At 46.4% G+C, this 12,095-nt stretch overlaps 1 protein-coding gene across 2 annotated transcripts in view; it reads right to left on the reverse strand.

The window, feature by feature from the left end:
- The window catches only part of CHRNA4 (cholinergic receptor nicotinic alpha 4 subunit), a 69,570-nt gene extending 58,129 nt beyond the window's left edge, over nucleotides 1-11,441 (reverse strand). The window contains exon 1 of one of the 2 annotated variants that reach the window (XM_039335798.1): nucleotides 10,964-11,441. Coding sequence is in view for 1 of the 2 variants with exons in the window: in XM_039335797.1 (XP_039191731.1) it covers nucleotides 10,964-11,051 (88 nt within the window). In the remaining variant the exon portion in view is untranslated. The remainder of the gene's footprint in view (nucleotides 1-10,963) is intronic. The other variant, XM_039335797.1, reaches the window with a different exon arrangement.
- Nucleotides 11,442-12,095: the final 654 nt, after the last annotated feature.

Consider the following 12,095-nt stretch of genomic DNA (forward strand, 5'->3'; position numbering starts at 1 on the left):
CTCTTCTTTGTGGCAGCCACTTAGTGATGGCTTCAACTGAAGCGATGTGGCAGATACTGATTTAATTTACTACTACTATTACTACTACTACTACTACTACTACTACTACTACTACTAATAATAATAATAATAATAATAATAATAATAATAATAAAGTTGAAAGGGACATTGGAGGTCATTTAGTCCAGCCCCCTGCTCAGGCAGGAAACACTATACCATTTCAGACAAATGGCTGTCCGGTCTCGTCTTAAAAACTTCCAGTGTTGGAGCATTCACCGCTTCTGGAGGCAGGTGGTTCCACTGGTTAATTGTTCTAACTGTCAGGAAGTTTCTCCTTAGTTCCAGGTTGCTTATCTCCTTGACTAGTTTCCATCTGTTGCTTCTTGTCCTGCCTTCAGGCGCTTTGGAGAATAGCTGGACTCCCTCTTCTTTGTGGCAGCCCCTGAGAGACTGGAAGACTGCTATCATGTCCCCCCTTGTCCTTCTCTTCATTAAACTAGACATACCCAATTCCAGCAACCATTCCTTATGTGCTTTAGCCTCCAGTCCCCTAATCATCTTTGTTGCTCTTCTCTGTACTCTTTCTAGAGTACAGAGAATGCTTCTCCTTTCCATGTGTATTGTTTTTCTTTTTTACTTTTTTGGAAGCGGTTCTACATTCTGGTTATTCAAAAGAAAGCAGCAACTTTAAGCTGAAAAGTAGGCTGGATTCCGATACTGTACTAAGTACCCAACTTAAACACATTTTGAAATCATTGGGGAAACTACTCCTTATGATAAACACGGCTTGTCACATTTCTTTTATTTATTTATTAGACTTGATTTATTAGATGTATTAGACCCTGACTTTATTATTTTATAAGTAACCTAAGGCAGTGAAAATACACAATACTCCTTTCCCCCTCCTATTTTCCCCACAACAACCCCCTGCAAGAGAGAGAGGGACTGGCCCAAAGTCACCCAGCCAGCTTTCATACCTAATGCGGCCACTAGAACTCACCATCTCCTTGTGATAGGTCTAAAATCACCTAGCCAGTTTTCATACCTAAGGTGGGACTAGCACTCACTGTCTCCTGGTGATTGGCCCAAGGTCACCCAGTCAACTTTCATGCTTAAGGTTGGACTAGAACTCACAGTCTCCTGATCTCCAGCCTGGCGCCTTAATCACTACACCAGGGGTAGGCAACCTTGGCTCTTTTATGACTCGTGGACTTCAACTCCCAGAATTCCTGAGCCAGCCATGCTGAGAGGAAAGGGAGAGGTTTCCAAGCTGAGCCATGCTGGCTCAGGAATTCTGGGAGTTGAAGTCCACGAGTCATAAAAGAGCTAAGGTTGCCTACCCCTGTACTACACCAAACTAGCTCTCTTTTTAAAGGGGAAAGTGAGATCTTGATGGATTCAATATTGGGGAACCTGTTACTAAGCCATAAGAGTGGCTTATTTTGTTTTGGCTTAGTGTGATGTCTGATCCTTGCCACCTTGTCTTATTCAACAAACCATGGTTTAAATCAGTGCTTTAAAAAAAAAGGTGCCAGAACTCACACACGTCATACAACCCGCCTTGCCTACCCTACAAGGTTCCATCCAAAAAAGGTGCTGGAACTCCGTTCTGGGCGTTCTATGAGAAAAAAAGCCCTGGTTTAAATAATCTTGGCTCAATGAAACTATGTTAGCTGCAGGAAGTGATCCCAGATAGATACAAAGCTTACAGAGTTGAATAAACTGGTTATTGGCAAGGGTGCAGCTATGGGAAAGGTCTCAGAAAGGTCGGCGGCAAAATCATTAAAACGATGCATGCCGGCTGCTTGCGTGTCGAGTCCGATGCATGCGTACTTCATCCATACTGGTTGTGGTGGCGCTGCTCAGCTTGTAGCACTGCTCAGCTTCTGATTGGTTGTGTGGTCGCTGCGCTGAGTGCTTACTGTGGGCGGCAACCGTTATGTTTCGTTACACAACTAACGTGTGTGGGTGTGTGTATAGTGATTGATTACGTGCGAAAGGTAAATGATTTCTTTATTTTAAAAAACCGTTGGCGAATTGAAAATCTTTTTTAAATGTTTAGTGTAAAAGTGTGACCCCAAATTTAAAAATGAAAAAAAAAATACTAATTACTTCACAACCACTGCTAAGAACTGAATATATAATTATTTTAATAAAAGATTAATGTGAGTTCCGGCACCTTTTTTCTTACAAAAAAAGCACTGGTTGCAAGTGTGAAATAAAGTGGGTCAAAGTGGAGAGTCTGCCAAATAATACACACACACAAACACAGCTCTTGGACTAAAGCTTTTCTCCTTGGCCAATTTCGTGTTTTCCTGACAGGGAAGAATCCATTCAGAACTGCCAATCTGAAGTGCTGTTATCTGAACCAACCAGGAAAATAACACAATTTCCGTTGTTCAAATAGCCGCTGAAAAGCAACGCAGGGTCCAGACAGGTGCTTGCCTTGTTCTGGAAAGATCCATTCAGTGCTTGTCACTCTCTGCAGCACAAAACAGTTGTGGCTACTGACACTGGCAGTGGATTCAGTGAGTGTGAAGCTGTAATGGGGAAGCAGTGCAACTCCTAACTTACAAAAAGCTGGTTTGGTGCAACAGAGTCAGAGTTCACCTAGCTTTAGGCCCATATAATCCATCTTTACTCACCCACCCCAGAAGGAAATTGTGACACGGGGCATTTTGGCGAGGTTTCCAAGCTGCAGCGTTTGATTGGGAACCAAATATTGGGAGCCCCTTACAAAAATCCACTCTCAAGACTCATCAAATATGCCGAAAAGCTCATGCAACATAAAGAGAGAATCACGGCTAGATCTATATTGACCCTAAGTGAACATGGCTTTGCAAATGGGAAGCGGGAGGCAAGTGACAACATCCCAAAACAGCTGGCCAATCTAGGGAGAATCAAGAAGGATTTCCAACGCAGGGTTCTTTTGACATAATTGCCATTCTCAGTCCATCTCCCTCCCTCCCTCCCTCCCTCCCTCCCTCCCTTCCTTCCTTCCTTCCTTCCTTCCTTCCTTCCTTCCTTCCTTCCTTCCTTTCTTCCCTCATTACTTCTTCCCATGCCCCCCTCTCTTTCTTTCTTTCTTTCTTTCTTTCTTTCTTTCTTTCTTTCTTTCTTTCTTTCTTTCTTTCTCTTTCTTTCCTTTCTTTCTTTCCCCTTCTTCTTCCTTTCTTCCTTCTTCCTATCTGTTTCCCGTCTCCTTCCTTCTTTTAATCTCTCTTTCCTTCCCTCTCTTCTTCCTCCCCTTTTTCCATTCTCCCCTCTCCTTCCTTTCTTCCCTTGTTACTTCTTCCCATCTTCCTTTCTTCCTTCCTTCCTTCCTTCCTTCCTTCCTTCCTTCCTTCCTTCCTTCCTTCCTTCCTTTCTTTCTTTCTTTTTTCTCCCCCTTCTTTTCCCTTTCTTCCTTCTTCCTATCGCTTTCCCATCTCCTTCCTTCCTTTTCATCTCTCCTTCCTTCCCTCTCCCCATTCTCCCTTCTCCTTCCTTTCTTCTCTCATTACTTCTTCCCATCTCCCCCTCTCTCTTTTTCTTTCTTTCTTTCTTTCTTTCTTTCTTTCTTTCTTTCTTTCTTTCTTTCTTTCTTTCTTTTTCTCCCCTTTCTCCTTTCTTTCTTCTTCCTGTCTCCTTTCCATCTCCCCTTCCTTCCTTCCTTCCTTCCTTCCTTCTTTCCTCCCTCCCTCCCTCCCTCCCATTTTTTTTCCAGCAAGAGCACCTTCTGAGTCAGGGCTTGAAAAGTTGGTAGCTACGGCTGCCCTGCTAATAAAGGAACTCTCTGAACTGCCTTTCATTGGGTGGGGGGGAGGGAGGGAAGAGGGAGGGCAGGAACAGGACAATGTAAATAAATATTCAAAGCCCAGCCTTGTCTTGCTCAGAAACTGCCAAGGCCACACATTCCCTTTCTGCTGCCTTAAAAATGAAAAGCATCAAAAAAAAAAAACCCCAACCCCACCCAAAAAACCCTCTCCCACCCTTCAGAATGAGAATTCAGTTATCTGTACCAAGAAAACTGAACACAGAAGGAGAGAGAAATCAGAAGGAATGAGGTAGACTCTTTTTTCCAACTCCTAATAAGCTTCTGATAAATACCTTCTAATAAAATGTGTTAGTTGTGGTCGCTACCCATGAGTAAGGAAGGGGGGGCGACTCCTACAGAGAGGAGGGAGGACCATCGTTGGGCAGAGTATGCCCAGGAAAAGCCATCTCATTAACGCTGATGAGATTACTCCAGAGGAAACAGACCCCAGGCCCCAGGGACCATCCTCACTACAGCTGTTATTGCCGCATCAGCAAAGCTTGGACAGGTTACATTAAGAGACTAATGGAAGGGGGAAAGAGAAATAAATAATGTCTGGAAAAATCAAAGAAATCTTCCTAGGCTACTACAGGCTCAAATTTGGTGATGGCAACACAGCTCAGAGGATAAAGCCAAGGGTTACCTCGAGCCATTATCCATCTCCATCTATCTATTCTGCAATTGTTTTTGAAGATAAAGACCCTTGCAAAAGAGCTATATTTTTCTGAATATTCCAAATATACAGGGATTATAGGATGATGGATGCTAAAATGTATGAAGAAAGGTTGCAGGAATTGGGTATGTCTATTTTAATAAGGGGTACCTTGCTCAATAGTAGCAACTGTAGCCGAGGTGGCGCAGCAGTTAGAGTGCAGTACTGCAGGCCACTTTAGCTGACTGTGTTCAGCAGGTCAGCGGTTCAAGTCTCACCGGCTCAAGGTTGACTCAGCCTTCCATCCTTCCGGGGTAGGTAAAATGAGGACCCAGATTGTTGGGGGCAATGTAAATATATGTATACATTGCTTACTGGTGTACACCGCTTAGAGAGTGCTTGCACTTAAAGCGGTATATAAGTCTCATAAATAAATAAAAATAAATAAAAATAAATAAATAAACTGTGAGAGGGATCTCGGAGTCCTAGTGGACAATCACCTAAATATGAGCCAGCCGTGTTCTGCAGCTGCCAAAAAGGCCAACACAGTGTTGGGCTGCATTAACAGAGGGATAGAATCAAGACCACGTGAAGTATTAATACCACTTTACAATGCCTTGGTAAGGCCACACTTGGAATACTGCATCCAGTTTTGGTCACCACGATGTAAAAAAGATGTTGAGACTCTAGAAAGAGTACAGAGAAGAGCAACAAAGATGATTAGGGGACTGGAGGCTAAAACATATAACGAACAGTTGCTGGAATTGGGTATTTCTAGTTTTATGAAGAGAAGGACGAGGGGGGACATGATAGCAGTGTTCTAATATCTCAGGGGCTGCCCCAAAGAAGAGGGAGTCAAGCTATTCTCCAAAGTGCCTGAAGGCAGGACAAGAAGCAACGGATGGAAACTAACCAAAGAGAGGAGCAACCTGGAACTAAGGAGAAATTTCCTAACAATGAGAACGATTAATCAGTGGAACAGCTTGCTAGAGGTTTTTAAGAAGAGACTGGACAGTCCTTCATCTGGAATATACAGGTCTCCTGCTTGAGCGGGGGGGGGGGTGGACTAGAAGACCTTCAAGGTACCTTCCAACTCTGTTATTCTGTTCTGATGCAAATCATCCTTGAGAAGTTCTTGGTGCTCTCTGAGCTTGCTTGTTTTCTTGCAGACATTTCATTACCCTAACTAGGTAACATCATCAGTGCTAGTAAGGAGTGTGGTTTGCTGTAGGTTTATCTAGTGTCTTGCCTGCCTGGGTGGGTGGAAGTGATCTTAGGGCAGAGGTCTTCAAACTTGGCCCTTTTATGACTTGTGGACTTCAACTCCCAGAATTCCTCAGCCAGGCACACCGGCTGAGGAATTCTGGGAGTTGACATCCACAAGTCATAAAAGGGCCAAGTTTGAAGACCCCTGTCTTATGGATTCTTCAATTGGGCTGTTTACTAATAGCTCTTCTTGACTGGGGTCTTGCTTACTTGATTGTTGGTCTGAAGTTGACCTTGGAGTTAATCTAGGCTAGTCTGAGTGCTGATTGCTGGTGGAGAGTGGCTAAAGTCTTTTTCTCCTGTCTGTAGATGTTGTTAACGTCTATGTGTCTGTTGATGGCTGATTTGTCAGCGTGCCAGGCTTCTAGAAACTCCCTGGCATTTTGGGATGTGGCCTGGTCTAGGATGGTCACATTTTCCCAATTGAAAGTGTGGTTAAATCTGTCCGTATGTTGTGAAATTAGAGAATTTTCATCATGCCTTTTGACTGCCAGTTGGTGCTCACGGATGCGTTCGTACAATAGGGATAAACCCTGTTAAGGGAAATCGGAAAAATAAAAAAAGGGAAAAAAAAGAGGGCGTTCAAATCTTCCCTTCTGATAGGTTTGCAACCAAAGAGAAGCATCTCAGTCTGCATTCACAGGACATGTTTGCCTGGGAAGATGGGAACAATGGATGTTATTCAGGGTTAGCCAAGTTTAATGATAATGATAATGATAATAATAATAATCCATAATAATAATAATAATCCAGAATCAGAAAAATATCATTTGCCTGTAAGCAAAAACTGGTGGGATCATAAAATAGAGAAAGTCATAGAAAATGATAAAACTGAACTGCTCTGGGACTTCAGAATTCAAACAGACAAGCACCTGCAAGATAACACCCCAGACTTAACAATTGTCGATAAGAAAGACAAAAAAGTCTGGATAGTGGACGTGGCAGTGCCTGGAGATAGCAGAATAGAAGAGAAAGAACTGGAGAAGATAACAAAATACAAAGACCTACAAATAGAAATAGAAAGACTGTGGCAAAGCAAGCAAGGGTAGTACCAATAGTCATAGGCTCCTTGGGTGCAATCCCAAAACAACTGGAGCACCACTTGAACACCATTGGCATTGACAAATTCGCTATTAGTCAATTGCAAAAGGCAGCCTTACTAGGAACTGCTTCCATCCTGCGACGATACCTGTAATACCATCAAACATCCACATCTGCCTATCCCAGGTCCTGGGTAAGGACTCGATAGGTAGACAAAATGCCAAATCCAGTCTGAACATCTGGCTGACTGTGCGATGATCCATCCATAATAATAATAATTATTATTATTATTATTTATTTATTTATTTATGAGACTTATATACTGCTTTAAGTGCAAGCACTCTCTAAGCAGTGTACACCAGTAAGCAATGTATATATATATATTTTACATTGCCCCCAACAATCTGGGTCATAATAATAATAATAATAATAACAACAACAACAACAATAAAGTTGGAAGGGATCTTGGAGGTCATCTAGTCCAACCCCCTGCTCAGGCAGGAAACCCTATACCATTTCGGACAAATGGCTGTCCAGTCTCTTCTTAAAAACTTCCAGTGTTGGAGCATTCACCGCGTCTGGAGGCAGGCTGTTCCACTGGTTCCACTGGTTTGGGTCACAGATTAAGAATAAACCCTGCACTCTTAATATGCTCTTTGCCTGTGGGATACCTTTAGGTCTGAAAGGGAAGTGGCTTGCTTCTCAACCCCAAATGAATTCTGCACATGCTCTGGGGTAGGAGGTTTTCCTCAGCTGCTCTGTAGTTTTTGAGGGGGGAGATCAGCATCCACCCAACAAAACAGACTTAAAAAAAAAAGTCAGGTAGTCCTCAGCTTACGACCACAATGGAGCCCAAAATTTCCATTGCTAAGAGAGATAGCTGTTAAGTGAATTTTGCCTCATTTTGCGACCTTGCTTGACACAATTATTAGGTGAATCACTGCAGTTGTTAGTCACACACCTGTAAAATGGATCTGGCTTCCCCACTGATTTGGCTGGTCTGAAGGTCATGACCCTGGGACACTGAAAGAGCCGTAAATAGGAACCAGTTGCCAAGCATCCAAATTTTAATTACCTGACCATGGGGAGGCTGCATGGGTCATAAGTGTGAAAAATGCTAATAAGTCACTTTTTCCAACGCCCTAGTAACTTCCAACGGTCACTAAACAAATGGCCAAGGACTATCTGTAGTTTTATTGTAAAGTGATAGTAACAGAAACTCCTAAGTTTGAATGTGTATCCCTCCTCCCGTCCTTTATCTCCCTGTGAACCAGGGAGGGGCTTAATCTGAGACACTTTGCCAAATTACTTCCTTGGCTGGGGTTGAGGCCCCTCTGGTCTGTCTGTTGCCTTGGTAAGAGACCCTCCCCTTCAAGGTCATTCCCCCTACACCAGGGGTAGGCAACCTTGGCTCTTTTATGACTCGTGGACTTCAACTCCCAGAATTCCTGAGCCAGCATGGCTCAGCATGGAAACTTCTCCCTTTTCCCTCAGCATGGCTGGCTCACGAATTCTGGGAGTTGAAGTCCACGAGTCATAAAAGAGCTGAGGTTGCCTACCTCTGGCCTAGCCTAGGCCACTTTATGACTCGTGGACTTCAACTCCCAGAATTCCTGAGCCAGCTGCGCTGAGAGGAAAGGGAGAGGTTTCCAAGCTGAGCCATGCTGGCTCAGGAATTCTGGGAATTGAAGTCCACGAATCGTAAAAGAGCCAAGGTTGCCTACCCCTGACCTACACTAAGTGAACTTTACAGGAGTAAAGTTTTTTAATTACCTGACCATGGCCATCCTCTGTTGCAGGAGATTTTTGCCAACCACTGCTGGCTGTTTAATGAGGAGAAGGATGAAGGATGACGTGATAGTAGTGTTCCAATATCTCAGGGGCTACCCCAAAGAAGAGGGAGTCCAGCTTTTCTCCAAAGCACCTGAAGGCAGGACAAGAAGCAACGGATGGAAACTAACCAAAGAAAGAAGCAACTTAGAACTAAGGAGAAACTTCTCGAAAGAACAATTAACCAGTGGAACAATCTGCCTCCAGAAGTGGTGAATGCTCCAACACTGGAAGTTTTTAAGAAGAGACTGGACAGCCATTTGTCTGAAATGGTATAGAGCAGGGGTGTCAAACTCAATTTCATTGAAGGCTGCATCAGCATTGCAGTTGCCCTCGGGGGGGGGAGGCTGGGGGAGGGGTGCGGCCTACTGGGTAAGTGTGGATGGAGTGGGTGTGGCCTACTGGGTGAGCATGGCCAGCTCTACATCATTCGCGTCAAGGGTGCCTGTGGGGGCCTGGGCAGGAGTGGGACAGATCTGAGGGTCTCTGGCAGAAGGGGGTGGGACCGGGACAAGCACCAAGGCATGGTCCATTTCTTCATTCCTCACAAAGGGTGACCCCTCCCCAGCATGCACCCAGGGGACAGGGCCAACGCGGCAGGGGCTGGCTCCTCGCTGTTTCCAGACGGCCTTGTGGAGCTAAGACTGAATGCATTTCAGCACTGATGGCCACCACAAAATTGTACATTGGCTTCTGTCCGGCCTGGGCCAGGGCCAAGGCAGCGGGGGCCGTTCCCTCACTGTTTCCAGGATGGCTTCGCAGGACACATGAAACTACTTCACGGGCCGCATCCGGCCCCCGGGCCTTGTGTTTGACATGCCTGAGTAGAGGGTTGGACTAGAAGACCTCCAAGGTCCCTTCCAACTCTATTATTATTGTTGTTGTTGTTGTTGTTGTTGTTGTTATTATTATTATTATTATTATTATTATTATTATTGAGCAAAGATTGATGCAGCCTAACCCACCTAGTGAATCTGAACATCTCTAAGCTTTCCTAAGCGAAGATTGATAACTATGGCAAACTTACTAATTGTCCGAAGAATCCCATGAGTAATACTCGTAAACTAATGAGTACATTTTAAATTGCTCTCCAACTCACTGTCTCACCCCTTCTTCCTCGGTGTGTACTTGAAATTACAATGAATCAGAGCTATTGATGGGAATTCATTTCACCTCCGTGGCCTCCACCTCAAATGCCAAAGGATGCTACTATAAATTGCCTTGCAGGGTGGGAAACCTAGAATCAATACCCCCCCCCCCCAAAAAAAACCCTCTGGTTGATTCTAGGCTGGTCTACTATAGAACCGGATCTCTGGCTAAAAGTCAATGTGCCACATTCACACAACACACCGAACCCTCACCCATAGTCCGAGTGTGCACCCTCCTCCGAATCCTAGTTCAGCTGGCCAAAACAGCTGCACCGCAAGCTAAGCCACAGGGGGGAAGCACCAGAAATCAGGGTTAGGGTGAATCATTGTTTAGCACACTGTCTGCAAAAAGCCACCTCATTTTTTTTTTTAATGCGATGGTTATGAATACAGCGGAGATGGTTCCCAGTTTATCATTATTCAAGAGGGGGGTAATTTTTATTTATTTGGTCTTAAATTCATGGAAAGTCCTTCTGGTTATGCCAGACGAAACAGGGCTGCCAGGTGTGAATGGCACAGAACCATCCCTCCTAAATGCCTTGCTAGGATACGGAGCTACAGGATGTCCTTGGCTGAGCCACTGGATCTCCGGATCTTCCTCTTAAGGATAAAAATGGGAATTCCCCCCCCCTCCCCTTGCAGGGAACACTGTTTTCCTTCAGGAAAAGCCCTGCACGCATGAGGTGAGACGCATCATGAACAGGAGAGAACCTAGTTCTGGTTTCTTGATGAGCAGCTGGGGTGACCTTGGCTCAGTCTTCTCTCTGTCTCCAGCCAGCCCACCTCGCAGGGCTGTCGTTATGATCCCCATTGCGAAGAGCAACAGGGATGGGGGAGGCTGGATGGGGAAGGAGGAGAGAAATAAGTAGCAAAGCGCCTTTTTTAGTGCCCGGGGACCTTGGACAGCGCCAGACACCATTTTTAACCGGTTTTGTCATTTTACGTTCACACGACGCGCTTGCCCCGGGGTCACTTCTAACACCTCTAGCGAGTCACACAACGTGCGAAGCTTGGACGTTTTAACCTTGATTTTAAAAAAAACGTCCATCCCGCGGGACTCAGTTTTGTTCCAAGCCGCCGCCCCACCCCTCGGCCGGCGCGCCGCGCGGGTTGTGTGAACGCTCCCAACACGAATGTTAGGACACGGGGGCGGGGGGGGTGAGAAGAAGAACCAGGAGAGGGAGATTTCCCCACACACACACACACACCTTCCACGCCGCCCCTTCTTACCGGGAAAGAAGTTTGCGCAGAGCAGTAAAAGCAGCGGCTCCTGACTCGCGAGGAATCCCATCGGGGAGCGCCCCCGACGCCGAGCCATGCCTCCCGGCCCGCGTCAACGCAGCAGGTCCCGGAGCGCCGGCGTGGCTCGCCGCGCCCTCTTCTTGCCGCGATCCCGGAGCATCCTCGCCTGCCCGACCCACCGACCCACCGACCGACAGCCCGACGCCGGGATCGCCTGCTTGCGCCGCTCCGGAGGGCGGGAGGGCGGAGGGGCGCGCCCGGCGGGGACTTCGGAGGGCTCCGACCGCCCAGCCAAAGAGGAACGGCGGGGCTCGGCGGCGGCGCAGAGCTGTGGGGAGCCGCCAGGCGCTTCGGGGGGTTTCTGCGGCTCTCGCTCTCTCCGCCGGGGTCTCGGAAGTGCGTCCGGGCGAAGCGAAAAGCCGGGCCGGAGCTGCGGGCGAGGAGCGGGACAGGGCGGGAGTGTGTGTGTGAGTGGGGGCGGGAGGGTCTAGCTGCGCATCTCGCCTGGCGGGACCGACCCTCTGCCGGGAGAGGGAGCGGAGGAAGAAGCCCGGGGGAGGGAGGAAGAGGGAAGGAGACGGAGACGGAGGAGTCGGAGGAGATGAAAGAGAAGAAGGGGAAGTAGAGGAGAAGAAGAGGAGGAGGAGGAGGATGAGGAGGAGGAGGAGGAGGAGGAGGAGGAGAAAGAGAAGAAGGAGAGGAGGAGAAAGAAAAGGAGGAGGAGAAGAGGAGAAGAAGAGGGGGACAAAAAAGCAGAAGAGAAGGAGAAGGAAAGGGTGGGAGAAGAAGAAAGAGGAAAAACAGAAGAAGAAGAAGAAGAAGAAGAAGAAGAAGAAGAAGAAGAAGAAGAAGAAGAAGAAGAAGAAGAAGAAGAAGAAGAAGAAGAAGAAGAAGAAGAAGAAGAAGAAGAAGAAGAAGAAGGACAAAAAGGAGAAGCAGAGGAAGAGGAGGAAAAGGAAAGAGGGAAGAAGGAGAAGGAGAGGAAATAGAGAAGGAGAGTAAAAAGAGAAGGAGAAGGAGAAGAAAAAGGGAAGAAGAAGGAGGAGAGGAAGAGGAGAAAGGAGGAGGAGAAGGAGAGCAGAAGGAGAGAAGGAGAAGGGAGAGAGAGAAGAGAGAAGCG

This window comes from Crotalus tigris, unplaced genomic scaffold (genome assembly GCF_016545835.1).
Source record: "Crotalus tigris isolate CLP2741 ecotype Arizona unplaced genomic scaffold, ASM1654583v1 scf7180000017659.2616968, whole genome shotgun sequence".
NCBI classification, from domain to species: domain Eukaryota; kingdom Metazoa; phylum Chordata; class Lepidosauria; order Squamata; family Viperidae; genus Crotalus; species Crotalus tigris.